The sequence below is a fragment of the Cupressus sempervirens genome, chromosome 5, assembly GCF_028749045.1.
Source record: "Cupressus sempervirens isolate cs-2001-9-10 chromosome 5, ASM2874904v1, whole genome shotgun sequence".
NCBI classification, from domain to species: domain Eukaryota; kingdom Viridiplantae; phylum Streptophyta; class Pinopsida; order Cupressales; family Cupressaceae; genus Cupressus; species Cupressus sempervirens.
In genome coordinates this window covers 324,114,076-324,130,485 of record NC_143122.1, presented here as the reverse complement: position 1 = coordinate 324,130,485, position 16,410 = coordinate 324,114,076, and the positions used below count along the sequence as shown (strand labels likewise).

Here is a 16,410-nt window from a genome sequence, read left to right as displayed (position 1 = left end):
TGGGGAGTGGAGAATGTGTACAGACTCTCGAGCTATAAACAAGATAACCATCAAGTATTAGTTTCCTTTTCCAAGAATGGATGATCTTATGGACTGCTTGAGTGGAGCTCAGTACTTCAGAAAGATAGATCTCAAGAGTGGCTATCACCAGATATGGATATGAGAAGGAGATGAGTGGAAAACTGCCTTCAAGACCAAGGATGGTCTTTATGAGTGGCTAGTCATGCCCTTTGGATTGACAAATGCCCCAAGCACCTTCATGTGGCTTATGAATGAGGTACTTAAGAAGTTCTTGGGAAAATTTGTTATTGTCTATTTGGATGATATCTTAATTTTCAGCAAGACCTTGGAAGAACATTTATTGCATATTCGTAGTGTCCTTGAAAGGTTGAGGGCAGAGAAACTATTGTAGCTTTGCTAAAAAAGAGTTAGTCTACCTAGGGTTTGTTGTATCACCTGAAGGTCTCAAAATGGATCCAGAGAAGGTAAAAGACATCTTGGAATGGCCTACTCCAAGGTCTGCTACTGAGGTGAGATCATTTCATAGTCTGGTTAGTTTTTATAGGAAGTTCATTAAGAATTTCAGTGGCATATGTACACCCTTGACTGACACAATAAGAGGGGATAGAAAAAAGTTCAAATGGACTGCAGCAGCTGTGAGAAGTTTTGAATTGCTAAAAAAGAAGGTGACAGAACAACTTGTGTTGGCACTTCCTGATTTTAGTAAGGTGTTCCAGGTGGATTGTGATGCTAGTGGCAGTGCTATTGGGGCTATATTGAGCCAAGAAGGTAAGCCTATTGCATATTTTAGTGAAAAATTAAATGATGCGAAGAAGAAGTATTCTGTTTATGATCAAGAGTTCTATGCAATAGTTCAGGCCTTAAAGAAATGGAGGCATTAGTTATTGCCAAAGGAATTTGTTTTATATACTGATCACCAGGCATTACAGTACCTAAATAGTCAAGGTAAATTGAACCAGAGGCATATGAAGTGGGTAGAGTTCTTGCAGAGCTATACATTTGTGTTGAAACATAGAAGTGGAAAGTCTAATAGGGTTGCAGATGCATTGAGTAGGAGGCAATTGTTGCTTACAGTAATGCAAGTTGAAGTAGTTGGGTTTGATGAACTCAAGAATCTATACCATGAGGATCCTGATTTTGTTGAAGCGTGGAAAGCTTGTAAATAACTTGTTGTTGTAGATAGAACCAAGTGGCTAGAATATTTGATTCAGGATGGTATGTTGTTTAAGGGCAGTCAATTGTGCATTCCAAGGAGTTCCATGAGGGAAAATTTGATCAAGAAGAAACACAGTGGAGGGAGTGCAGGACATTTTGGTCTAGATAAGACCATTTCCATTCTTAGAGAACATTATTTTTGGCCTCAAATGTCATAGGAAGTGAAGAAGTTTGTACAAAGTTGTCAAGTTTGTCAAGTGGCCAAGGGATTTAGTCACAATATTGGACTATATCAACTATTGCCCGTTCCATCAAATCCATGGGAGGACATAAGTATGGATTTTGTTCTTGGATTGCCAAGGACACAAAGGGGTAACGACTCATCATTTTTTGTGGTTGATAGGTTCTCCAAAATGGCACATTTCATTCCATGCCACAAAACTCATGATGTCGTCCATATTGCAGACTTGTTTTTTAGAGAGGTGGTGAGACTACATGGTCTCCCAAGGAGTATAGTTTCTGACAGAGATACTAAATTTGTGGGGTATTTCTAGAGAACATTGTGGAAGAAGTTGAGAATGGATTTGAAGTTCAGTTCTACACATCACCTGCAGACTGACGGATAGACAAAAGTGGTAAATAGAAGTCTAGGCAATTTGCTGAGATGTTTAGTTGGGGATAAGCCTAAGGGATGGGATTTGATTCTACCACAAGCGAAATTTGCTTATAATAACTCTATAAATAGGAGTACTGGTAGATCACCATTCCAAATTGTATATGGAAGTAGCCCAAGGATTGCACCAGAATTGAGGAAGATGGAGCAAGGGGAGAGGACAAGTGCTGAAGCAGAAGAATTTGCTGAACATATCAAGCACCTACATGAGGAGGTCTAGGCACACATTATCAAGATGAATCAACAATATAAATCTAGGGCTGATCAAAGGAGAAGACATAAGGAGTTCTAAGTAGGGGATCTAGTCATGGTACACTTAAGAAAGGAAAGATTTCTAGTAGGTACTTACAATAAGCTGAAGATGAAGAAATTTGGACCCTGCAAAATTCTGAAGAAACATGACTCATGAAATGCATATGAGGTGGAGTTGCCAGATGGAATTCACATTTCTCCTATCTTCAACATTACAGACTTAATAGAGTATCATGATGATGGTGTAGATGAGGAGTTGATGCTGGAGCCATGTGCAATTCCTACTTCTAAGAAGGAGGAGATAGAAGAGATTTTGGACAGTCATGTGGGTAGGAGTACTAGAAATAGGAAGTATGAAGAGTACCTGGTTAAGTGGAAAGGACGATCGATAGAGGACTCAACTTGGATATCAGCCGTTGAGGTTTCCCATTTGGGATTTCCTCTACCATCCATAAAGTGACAGGGTCACTTTTCAATCTACCTTGGGTGTCTGATGCAGGGGCATCCAAAGGTATAAGGGCAATCCTGTGTCACCCAAAAAAAAAAAACCTAGACTTAGTTTCTGTTTCATGTGTTTTCATTTTTGGATACCCATTTGGTTCAAATAAAGGTTCCAACTCTCATAGTTCCACTATTAGTGTTTTGGGTTAGAGGTGTAAAGCACCTTGGGATACGTGTAAATGTCAAAAAAATAGGACTATGTAATTGAGCAATAATTATGGTGAGTTATAAGGTGTAAATTGGAGGGATGATTAAAATTGTAATTTAGAACATTCCAGAAAAAGAATCAGGTCAAAAGGCAGCATGGTTTGAAAGTTATCACAATTTTTCAGTTTCTGGAGACCTCTTAAGAATGCTTCAAAGTTAGGTTTGAGGCACAAAATGACCTCATACAGGCCTAAAAAATGGGGGACAAGAAAAGCTGGTCCATGGGGCTATAGAACACTCTGAGAGCTTTTTGAAAATGTAAACAGTTTGTCAATCAGAGCTACAGTTCAAAAGTTATGCCTCCCGGGAGTTTAGCTACCATTTCTGGATTCTTCTAATTTTGCATTGACTTCTAAAGTGACTTCTGGAGCCTTCCATTTTGGTGGTGGATGCCAACTAGCACTTTCTAGAATGTATTCCTAATCTTTAACCATTTGGGGTCTATTTAAGAACATTTCTAGCATTGTAAAAGGTAGTTCAGAGTGGAGTTTGAGAGAAGGTACTGGGAGAAGAAATTATCTCCAGATTTATACCATTGTAAGCCCATAGGGCATGTTTTGGAGTTTTTTTTCTCTGCACTAAGTGTATTGGCATATTTTCATAGTTAATAAAGTTTTCCCTTTCTTGTTGTGTCCATTCTGTACTTGGGTTGTGTCTCCATCATTCTACCTGCCAAAAATGGATCTTTGTGATGTTTTCCAAGTGCACAACCTTGACAAACACCATTAATACAAGATATATGAGTAGCCCAATCACTAGCTCCTATGTAGTCATTTGTTGTAGATATCTATAGTTGACATGGCTAAAAAGCTCATGCCAAAGCTTGCTCACTGTGTCTACATGAGCAATAAGAGAAATACTTGTAGAATTAGAGCTCTCAAAGCCATCAAACTGATATAAATGAGATTGAAGATCAACACTCCTAGTAGAAACAACCAAGTCAAGATCATGAAGGTTTTGAATAACCACATCATGTGGTGAGAACTCAACTATCTTATGAAAATGACAAATTTGAAAGACAAACAAGAGGTTCACAAAAATGGCAAGAACTAAGAGAACATCCTTTAGTGAACTACCCTCTAAAGAGATAGTGCCTGAACCTGAAACTAAAAGCTGTATAGAGTCACCAACTATAATTTGTGTAGTAACATTCTGAGTAAGTGAGGTAACCAAATCAGGTGAATGTGTCATATGGTGAGAAGCACTTGGATCAAGAATCCAAGTAGCTATAGAAGACAATGCTCATGCATAAAGAGCATGTCCTTTTCTTGAAGGAGGATGTGGTGGCTTTAGAGAAGTAATACTATGTTGTTGCATGGCCTCCTCTAAAGATTCAAGATGTTTCCAACACCTAGAAACTAGATGTCCTTCCTTGCCACAAAAATTGCAAGGATCACTTGTAAACTTCTTAGTCTCAGAGGAAGACTACTAGACTTAGAAGATTTACCCTTCAGAGTTGATTTTTGAGCATTTGATTTAGGAGTAGGCTTGAAGGAAATTTCATTGCCTGTTGAGCTATCTTGGGCTTTGGCTTCCCTATAGATGTCTTAGCAACCAATGCATGTGTCTTTGAACTTGTGATAATATCCAACTATGTAAGCTTGGACTGCTCTCTAGTCAATCGATCACAAAAAACCTCAAAAGTGGGCATGGTAAATCCAGGACCCAAAGCATCCATAGTGGAATGGAAGGTAGAAGAGAAAATCTGAAAATTCCCTTGAAGTTTTGATAGAATCATATAGATGCACTCCTTATCTATCTTCTCCTTTCTGCACCCTCGTAACAAGGTTATCTGCTTTTTGAACCTCATAAGAAAGTCCTCAATAGAGAGAAAAAAATCTGGTATAAGTGAAGTAAGCTCTACCTCAATCTGAAGTGCTCTAAACTCATTGATGATACCAAACAAGTCCTTGAACTTGTCCCACATTTCTTGAGGAGTGGAACACTCATCAAGATGAAATTGCAAGATGTTTGAAACACTCAAAGAAATTAGACCCATGGTTTCATCCATCTTATTCCTATGCTGCAAAGTTTGATATTGACTCTAAAAAATTGGTTGCATTGTATCTAAACAAGACCACAAACCCTTTGAACTAAGAAGTCATTGCATATCTATTTTCCATGTGTGATAGCTATGTAGGTTTAGAAGAACTAGAAAATAAGAGGTCTCAATAATTGTTTTAAGAAAGTGTTTTGAAGTTTTCTGATATACTTGTATTATAACAAAAAATAATGGAAAAAATACCACCTATAATGCGAAAAATTGAACCCCAGATGCTAGAAGGAATGTGTGTACAAGAAAAGAGAAATAAAGCTTCAATTGAGTATAAAAAATACATGCTAAAAAATACTGGTGAAATGATAGAGAATCTGAAAAGTGCTCAAGAAGAGCTTTCCAATGCTTTTTTCAGATTGGAAAACAAAGCTAAAACAAGCAAGTTATGCCCTCAAAAGATAGAAAGCATCATCTGATTTCAAGTGAAAAAATTAGTACCAATGTGTACAAAATTCCAAAAATACCTTCTCCATCATTTCCATCTCAGAATCAATTTTTCGATGATATTTTGTTTTCCAAAAAATGCCCATGTATGCTCAAGTTAGAGTCAAAAAACCGAAAGGTACCCTTTATTTGCAACAAAAAAAAAAAATTGAGCCCAAAAATTACCTAGGGGATAAAATTCAAGCCCCTCGAGCCTTTCCATATGACCATAGGCTAGCAAAGGAAGGTGAGCGACTTCACAATGGTGCTTCCAGACGGAGTGTAGCAACGAGGTTGAGTGATGCCGCAGTGGCATTCCAGCGACACATTTTATTAAAATACAAATTTTTATCAAAAAATTCCACCTTAGAATGTATGCTGAGGGTCATACAACGGTAGCAGGCAAATTGTTTTACCTCAAATTTTCCCAATGTCCAAAATCGACAAATTTTAAATGAACATAGAGGTTTTGACGTCTTCTGAACCCAACCATGAGGTCTGTTTGGCCTCAAAGTGCTCCAAAATTTAGAGACCCCACTATTTTCACAAAAAATACCCAAAAACAATCAGATCTTTTTTGTCAAACCCTCATTCCTCCTTTTCTACAAATAAGAACAAGCTACAATAGGTCAAACTCTAATACCATGAAAGATTTGAGCAATATACATCCACAAAACCCAAAGAACACCTGGATGCAAGAACTTGTCAATTATAAAAGACAAAGAAGAGGCAAGGGTTTTGCTTTGAGAATATGAAAAATTATATTATCAGTTTGAAAGAATGAATGGAATTTATAATTTACAATCCTTATAGAAGGAGATCGTAAAACCTAAAAGGGAAACCCTAAGAGGTAAATGACATTTAATAATTAATATTTAATTATTAAATAGAAATGCAAGTGCATAAAGGGAAATCTTAAGAAGGGAGTAAAGGTAATTTAATAAATGAAATTAAATTAACCCTTTACTCTAATAGTTCTAAATTAAACTTGTGTCTAAATTATAATTAACTCGCCTTTAGAACGTAATAACATAAATAAATATTCAATATAATGATATGAAACTAATTGCAATCACTAGATATGAATCTTACAAACCTAATTTCAAAAGAATCACATTTTCATTCCTTTTAGAAAAAAAGTCATGGATCATGAAAATAATATCACTCTTTAAAAATGAACTTTACGGTTAAAAACTAGTTTTTGAAGGAGGTGCAAACAATGGATACAATATTTTTTTCAAAAATTTCAAAAATAATATTTAAATTTTATAGAGAAAATGTCACAATTCACTAGTCAACATCAACTTCAAATTATTAATAATTTAGCAACAATAGGTATTCGAATGTGAAATTATTTTTCCCAAAATGTTTATTTTAGGGATAAAGTTGGCTAACAAGTTTAATGAATTGAAGAGCTATTCCATAATGGAATTGAATGGATAGATTTACATGATGACATTAACCAAGCTACACTAGATGTGCACAAATTTCAAATTTACTTCTATTATTCAACAACATTAATAATGGAAATGAAAACATTTCACGGAGAGAAGAATCCATGACCCCACTTTGAATTGAACTAGTAATTTATTATTTTTCATATCTAATTCAACACAGATATAAAATGATATATAGTTAAAAGTTCAGGACAAATATAAAATAGTAGAATAAATCTACCACGAGAAGATCCATATGATAATCTAAATTACCCATTGTTGTTCTTTGGTCTATACACTAGTTTTTGATTGATTTTTAAAAAAGTTTTATTGTATTGATTAACTATAATCTAATTTTTTTAGATGGCTTGCATGTTACATAACATTCTTTATAATACCTTTTGATCGATTTGTTCTTTGATTTTTTTGGGATTAATTAACAAAAATATAAATGATTTAAATGACTGACAAATGATTAGGAAAATACTTAAGTTGATCATTTTTTTTTGAAGTCGATAATTGAAGATTGAAAACCCACTCTTAATATGACTCAAAATCTTTACATTAGAAAATACATATTCTTGATAAGTTAGAGATTTTTTTCACAAGTAGTCAAATTAAGATATTGTTATCACGATTCAATAGTGTAGTTTATGAGTCAAACTCACTGACCCATCAATGATATCAAATTTCCACAATCCATAAGATTATTGCACAAGATTTTAGGGTAGATTGTGTTGAATTATTTTCATTAGCATTTTGGATTGCAATTTGTAATCCATCATCAAGTTGATACCAAAGAGCAAAAGGAACCGACGTCTCATTAAAATGAATGGTAAACTTAGCACTCATTGCATTTAGGTGATGTTCATAGAGGTAAATCATTGAGCCTTCCTAAAGGGTCACCCATCCTTGCACTACTCCAACTCAAACATGCTTAACCATAAAGTTTTCCCCAAGGTTAAATTCTATAAGTTTGCTACACCATTTGCAAAACCTTCAACAAGTCTTGTATCTTATGAACAATTCATAATATAGCCCCTTTAGCTAATCAATTCTTCAATAGGAGGTCTTTCCCACATCTTTTTTCATGAGAATTGGTTCAATAGAATCTGTCTCCCATGAGAATGAATAATACAAGTAACACATGTTGCATATAGGTAATGTCACAAAGGGGAAAAACATTGGACCCTGAAAGGATACTTATTCCATTACTACAACTCAAATACAATTAGAGTGTTTCCTCTAAAATTAAGATCACTTAACTTACTACCCATTCACAAAAACTTAACAAATATTATTAATAGTTTAATAACTATTTTCATTTATTTGAATGGTTTTTCCTAATAATCAAGTAAGCTTTTGCAATACCTAGTAGTGGTTATAGCTAACTTCGTGTGCATACTTCAAAATTTATTTATTTATTTTGTCATTATTAATTTATTATTCTTGATTTTCTTATTGTTATTGGTTTAATATACAACTTCAATATTTAAAACTAAGATTTCAACTTGTCACTGATAATGATAACAATGCATTCGACATAAGACACTATTCACAAAAGAATCAAAAAGTAGTTCACCAATCACTTATAATGATGTGCAGATGAACCAATCAATAAAAAATATTTCTTAAGTAGGATCCGCAAGTAACCCAACAACCTTAACATCCAAGCGCGTAATACATTTTCGCTCAGGTGGCCGCCTCCTGAGGCAATGTCTATAAATTTTTTTTTAGTCTCTCTCGTTTTCAGAGTACATTCGGAACGAAATTAGTTCAATGCAACTGTAATATCTGGAGATCATCCTCTCTCTTCTACTTGTATGACATATTACACTAATTTCTTGTATGACTATTGTAATCCGTTAAAATTTAAGCTCATCTCTTAAGCATGGTCTGACGAGAATATAAACAGAGGCTCCGCGGTTCAATTAAAATAGGAGGGCCTGAAAATGGAGAAATGGGCTAAAAAATATTCAGCCCTTTTAATATTCGTACGCCTCATTCAGACACTGAGTTGGGTTCAGGCACTTCTTAAAGATGATGACGTGGGCCTGTGTTACCACTTGATCCAACCATTGGGTTACCCCTGCATCGAACACACGGTACAACTGATACTCTTTCCTTTATTTGTTTCTTTTTAAGCTAGTTAATCTGTAAATTACAATGTAAATAAAATTATTTCTGAAAACTGGGAATCATGAGTCTGGATTTTAGTTTGGAGATGGATGCCTTCTGTTTTCTGGCGTGATCAGGTTTTTATAGAAAAATCTCAATTGTTGGTTTAATTTTAATGTACAATTCATCTGCAATTGGATTTTTGTTGGTTCCCACTAAATTCCTAACTCGAGATCTGTTATTGAATTGTCTTTGTAGTTTTCGGCCGGGAAATTTTAGGTGAGATTATGGACGTGTCATTCTTAAGCTACCCTCTAATTATTTCACAGTAACCTCGCCACAATTAAAAGCTACAGCCTATACTCGTTGCTCCAGAAATAACAATATTGTCACGTCTGTTGGAATTAGAAACTGCCCTATTTATAGTGAGGAGATGTGAACCCGGGTCGTGCCTGAGCACCACTAGCTTACCACATGTTCCAATGTACCATATAATTATTATATTGCAACCTCATCATATGTCCGCTGGTGCCGTGTACTTCCCAATTTTACTGAGTGGGATTCGAACATATCACGCTCTCGACATGCTGGTGCCGTGTGCTTCCCTGTTTTAGAGAGTGGTCACGCTGATACACCACAATCTCGACATGTCTTTTCAAGCAATGGGTTGATTTATTTGAGCAAGGGATTCGAGCCCATGGCACGCTCTTGCCACTGCCTCCGAATTGGCATTAATATCTATTGACCATTGGGTTGCCAATAAAATGAAATGATTTTAATAAGTCCAACAAGCCAAATAGTCTGTCACTTGCAAAGTTTGGTCAATTCCATTGCCTCGGAGCAACGGTTATTCTTTTCTTCATGGTTAGGCCATCTTGGACAGGTTGCTTTTCCATTACACTCTATATAATTTTCACTATACTACAGGACTCATAATACCAGTCCATTAATAGAGAGATCAATAAACGTCGACAGGGCTTCTGGGCTTGAACCTGGGTTATGATCGCAAACTGTAATAACTACTCCATATTACTGTTAGAAACATAGATCACAGCTTATCAGACTCAAGTTACTTGATATTGACTATTGAGAGTTTTGGATTGCGTTTTGAGATTGTTAGCCTTGGTTGAGGTTATGTGTTGTCTTATCCAGCACCAAAGACATTCTTAAGATTTGTAAACTTGGCCATGCTGGCTTCTATCCGATAGTACATTGCAGCCTTGCCACACGCTGAGGAGACTTTTGGGCCGCCTTATTGTGGATAGTGGGATTTGCCTGGGCCATGTATCATTATGAACAAATTCATCATCAGTGCACTATCACTCTCTGGACTATGAGAACTCGGATTCTTAAAATTAATTTTTATCTAAAAAGAAGGAACACACAATCTTATTCCAGCACCAAAACTACTACTACTATGGATTGTGGAAACACACTTACAATTAAAAATGTTATTGTTCAAATAGAATACTCGGGATCCTTGATTACTAACCTAGATGTGTAAAAATTTGTGTGAATCTTCATTGTGGGTTGGCACTGTTGCTTTTAGAATGTTTGAGTACAACTGGTTAAAAGGGCCATTGGGTTAAAATGTTGAAAGAAAGTATTTGGAAGGAATATTACATGTCATAGGCATTGTGTTCTCAATTTGTTTTAGACAACACCCATCTTTGAGCCAAATCCAATGAATAACTGCCATATAGAGTTTAGACTTTTGGGATTTTACTGTATATAGCATTGGATTAGTTCCTCTTGTTAATAGGCGTAACCTCCACATCACCACAATCACCTTGCCTGTGATGATTATGATGAATCATACTGGAGAGTTTATCTGCAGCCGACCTTGGAGCTCGGGTGACCTCATAAGTGTGGGTTACTATTTGAGTTGATATTCTACCAGATTTGAAAAAAATGACCATTAGATGAAAGAAATGGAGGGTCTCTTACAATGCGTAGTGATTACAATTCATTTTGGATTAAGTGAAAATGTCAAATTTTCAAGTCTCGCTCTTGAAAAGTAGATTAATGTCACAGAAGCTCTCATAAAGGTCTGTTCAGAGTTTCTGCTCTGCATATTGTCAGTAATTCACTAATTCATTAATGTGAAATTGCTTAAGGTCAAGCAATTAGGGGATGGGAGGACTGTGATGAACCTGTGAAATGGGGCTATCTGGCCTGTATGGCAGTGTTGGCTGCCAACTGTGTACTCTTGTCCTTTAGAAGAAATATTAGATTTTGCTGAGATGCTTCTGGGAATGATTGTGTATAAGTTTTTAACCATCAATGTTTCGGATCATACTCCATGATCCATCATTAGGATGAAAGAAGCATTTTGGTATTGTAATGGATTGTGGAAACTTGCTATCATTGAGATTAGATTTTGTTTTGTGCTGACAACTGATCAGATTTTGTTTCGTAGAGAAAACCAACTTCTTGAAGATTCTTGAAGAAAATCGGATTTTGTTTTGTGTCTTCTACCAACTTCTATGAAGAGGATGCATTAGACTGTTTACTTGTTTTTCACTGCAAGTTAATGAACTGCCCCAGGTGGGTGTAACATAAGGATTTTTCTAAACAAGTTTTAATCTTGAATCAAACTGGTTTCCTATTTCATTTCACATGACTATGATTTCCATCACCTGTTTAATCTGAAATAAAAACTCCTTTCAATATATACATTACATATTCTACCGATTTCCATCAACTGTTTAATCTGAAATAAAAACTCCTTTCAATATATACATTACATATTCTACCGAGTTTCTGAGAATACAAAATGAGATATTAATGTTTTGTTAACATATAACTTCATTTTCAGCTGAAAGTAAATAACAGAAATATCTAAAACACAAAATGAGATATTATGTATTGCAATCATTTAACTACTACTAAAAATTCAACTGAAAGATGTTCTTGAAATGAAATATCTATCAAATTACAAATTGAAATAATTGCGAACATTTAACTTCTTCTTCTAATTAAAATAATAGCTATTTGTAAATAAACGACTTTCATCTTGAAATGAAATAACTAAACATTCAGAGGTTTAAAGAACATATAGTATAATTTGAGGAACTTCTTTTATTTGTTGTCCAAGCCCTGGCATTAGTGAGAGGAGAAGCATTGACATAGGCTTAACCTCCCAACCGCGAACCATTATTTATCCCCACTTATTTTAATTTAATAGAACGGCCCTCCCTACCTCAGGATCGGGCTTGGGATGTTCTTAAATGCAGCCATCAGAGTATTCAGGTGGGTTGAAGTCCCAACAGTTATTCGCCAAAATAACTGAAGTGTCTGGACAATCAACAAAGATCACTTGTTCGACAAATCTGCCTAATTCCACCCTGGCCAAGGATTTCAAAATTTGGGTCGACAAACCCGATCTCCACCAACTCGACTTGGCAACATCTTACATAAGTGGAACATGCATGAGCTAAAGTAATGTTTAATATGTTATTTTTATTAATATTGATGTCAACCTTATTTTGTAGATTGTCTCCAAGCCGGTGATTCCCAGGTGCTATCATACTATAATTGCAGTAGAACATTTTACCTACTTCACCATATTCTGGCATCATTGCCTGGTGAATTCATTGGTGTTCTGATTTTGAGATATTCTATTCACCATTATGAAATATGATTGGAAGTATTTGGATTTAAACATATTTGTCAGACTACATGGCAAGATTTCCATTATATCAAGCATAAAACAAATGTATGTATGTATATATATATATATATATATATTTCTACCAATAATCCTTTGCATTCGAATGGAACTATCAGATATCTTGACATGGAATTGGTATTACAATCTCCTTACTACTGTTGTTACAATATGAAAAGGAAAACTGTGAACCTGCGAGACTTAGAGCATATAAATAAACTTGGTTTGCTGTGCATTGAACTTGACAATTAAAGAAAGCAAAACAAGATGTGACAGGTGCCTTATGTGACTCCTCTAAATGATTTTGAAAGGCTTGCGCTTGGTTGAATCCTTGATTTCTGATCTGTGATCTGCGGCAAGTGTGATAAGGAAAGTTCAGGCAAAAATGAATTCAATTTCTGAGCTCTGTAACTTTCGGGTTACTGGCGGCAATGGGCTTGAAAGGCTGAATGAAAATAATCGAATGCCTGATGTGATTATGGGAATCAAAGAAATAAACAAGAGCTTGACTCTACGACTTCCATCTGTTACAAGAAATCACTCAAAACCATTCAAATTGACTTTAAAGATAAAAAGAGAGGAGGAGGGAAAAGAAAGAAAGAAAGAAAGAAGATGAAAAGTTTTAAGAGTTATTATTATTTTATTATTATTATATTTTATCATGTACACTTATGTGTACGTAATGATAAGGTGGCATCATTGGATTATTATTTATAATGTATTGGTGTCATCTTATTATTATTTACATATGTTCGTATTTGAGAATGTAAAATAATAGTTAAATAATAATATTTGATAAGTCTTTTAAAGGTAAGAATTTATGTTTATTTTACTTTATTTATTATAATGTTCTTCTTATAGCTCATGTAGTTCCACCATGAAATATGTTGCCAAGTCCTAGTAACCTTGCCAAGATAGTTTTAGGTCAAACCTATCGATTCTGATCACTGAACTATTCGACCATCCCCTTCCGATGACCCCGTTTAGCAATGCTTCCCCTCTCTCTTCAGTCTTCTTCTTGTAATCATTCAAAACAACATTCTCGCCAAGACATCAATTCAAGATTTTATAAATTGCTAATTCAAAATCATCAAGTGACCATTAGGGATTTCATCAATGTCAAAATAACTAACTCTACATGTTCATCGTATATACAACGACTATTGTTGGTGTAAATAAGTATTTTACTATTTACACTTACTTAAGTTTACTTAGGTTAATGCATTATTTAATTATTTTGCATTATTTTATTATTTATTTAGGTGAGACACTTAGGAGTTTGTGTACTCTCACAGAAGTACGCAACTCTAATTATGCACATGGTGTCTACAACACTGGAGTTTGCATCATTCACTGAGTTGTCATGTTGACAACACAGTTATTCGCACTCCTAATTTAGCACATGTTGTCTACACCACTAATTTGCGTGCTACACCATTGTAAGCTTATCCTCACATCATTGCACTTAATTCCATGCTTAATGGAGGATAACCCATATCTGATGGACATATGCCTGGTTGTATGACTTATCATGGTGCCGACTTCTATGCATTCTAGAAGTTCTCCAGAGGCCTTTATATACAGGCACTCCTAGTGTACTTGCATATGGCTGATATGGCGTATTGAATGAATATCGTCATTCTGATCATACTCTCTCTCTTTGGTCTATTGTTGTGCTTGTGTTTGAGTTCCTTGGTCTTAGGTGAATTCTGGCCTAAGCCAAATTCTTATAGAATGATCATGAATAAATTGATACAACGGCTATAACTAACTAACTCATTTTCATATGATAAATAAATCGATACAACCGCTATAATTAACTAACTCAATTTCACACGATCATGAAGAAATAAACAACTATAATTAACTCAATTTCACATGATATGAAGAAATGAACAACGACTATAATTAACTAACTCAATTTCACATGATATTGTTTCGTTAAATCAATGGCTATGTTCAACTTAAAATATAGGGCAAAATTTGGGATGTAACATACCCACCCCCTTAGATTTTTCATCGTCCTTGATGAAAATAATAACATATTGTACTTAATCAGTTAAAATAAAAGAAATAAAGTATTTAGTTTTCAACTTCAGAGAAAAGATAGGGATATCTTTGAAAAATATCATGATAATCTTCCCAGGTGGCATTATCTTCCGTATACTGGTCCCACTAGACCTTGCACTGTGTTACTTCTCGATTTCATAAGCGTAGCTTACATACCTCGGGTATTTTGAGTGGTTTTACCTCTACCACTCCTGGCTCTCGCACCTGCAATAATTTCCACTCAATCATATGCTCATGGTGGGTAATATACTTTTTAAGGTAAGACACATGGAAGACGTTATGCATCCTGGCAAGGGCTGGTGGTAAAGCAATCCTGTAAGCTACTGGGTTGACAATCTCCAAAACCTCAAAAGGTCCTACATATCTAGGGGCTAACTTCGCATTCTTGCCAAACTTGATAGTACTCTTTTGAAGTTTAACTCTTAGTAACACCTTGTCCCCTATTGAGAATTCTTTGGGTGTTCTTTGAGCATCAGCATAACTCTTTTGTCTGTCGTTCGCATCCTTCAACCTCTGACGAATCTGGAGTACTTGTTTTTCCATCTCCTGTAGCATTTCAGACCCAACAATAACCCTGTCCTCCAATCGATTCCAACTTATTGGAGTTCTGCACTTACGACCATACAAAGCCTCAAAAGGAGCCATTTTAATTGAAGACTGATAAGAGTTATTAAATGCAAATTCAACCAGAGGTAAGTATGTTTCCCATTGATATTGTCGATCCATACAATATACCCTTAGGAGATCCTCTAATACTTGATTTACTCGCTCGATCTGACCATTTGTCTCAGGATGATAGGCTGAACTTATATTCAATTTGGTGCCCAAGGTTGTAAATAATGTTTGACAAAATCTGGAAGTTATCCTAGCATCCCTATCTGAAATAATCTTCTTTGGAATCTCGTGTAACTTGAAATTTTCTTTTATGAACTTATGAGCAATTTCAGGTGATCCATCAGATAAATTTCCTAGTATGAAACGAGTAACTTTAGTCAATCTATCAACCACGACCAAGATAGTGTTGTGTCGATTTCGAGTCATAGGTAATCCTTGTTCAAAATCCATAGAGAGTACTTGCCACTTTCACTCGGGTACCTCGTTTGGATGCAACAAACCTGCTAGGTACCGATGTTCTGCCTTCACTCTCTGACATTCTAAACAACTTGTTACAAATTTGATTATTTCCCTGTTCATTCCCTTCCAGAAATATAAAGGTTTTATATTAGATAACATTTTCATTACTCCTAGATGTCTTGAGTACGGAGCTGAGTGATGTTCACCTAAAATCAATCTTTGGAGTTCAGGGTTATTTGGCACATAGATTCTGTGGCGATACCTTAACAATCCATCTTCTTCTAGGCTAAACTCTGAATACTTGGGATCTTGCGGGTCTCTAATAAGTGCCATGTTAATTTCTGTATAAAACTCATCATGTTCCAAATGTCGTATAATTTGGTCTCTCAACCTGAAATTTACCATAGTCATTTCTGCGATGTGTCTTCTCCGGCTTAAGGCATCAACCACCTTCTTTTCCTTTCCCTTAATGTAGTTTATGTAGAACTCATAATCTGCTAAAAATTCCAATCATCTCCTTTGTCTAGCATTAAGATTCTGTTGGGTGAAAATATATTTTAAACTTTGGTGATCGGATCTAAGCTCAAAAGGTTTTCCAATTAAATAATGTCTTCACATTTGCAAGGCATGCACTATTGTTGCTAATTCAAGATCATGGGGTGCATAATTTTGTTCGTAATTTTTCAGTTTCCTAGACTCATAAGCAATGACTTGTTCTTCCTGCATTAATACACCCCCTAAACCTTCACCTGAT

At 35.4% G+C, this 16,410-nt stretch overlaps 1 protein-coding gene across 2 annotated transcripts in view; it reads left to right on the top strand.

Annotated features, from left to right (window-relative positions):
* Positions 1–8,383: 8,383 nt before the first annotated feature.
* LOC149555971 (lipase 1) overlaps positions 8,384–16,410 on the top strand; it is a 67,115-nt gene continuing 59,088 nt past the window's right edge. For both annotated transcript variants that reach the window (XM_089830097.1, XM_089830098.1), the window contains exon 1: positions 8,384–8,829. In XM_089830097.1, coding sequence (XP_089686223.1) covers positions 8,677–8,829 — 153 coding nt within the window. In that variant the 5' untranslated portion in view covers positions 8,384–8,676. The remainder of the gene's footprint in view (positions 8,830–16,410) is intronic.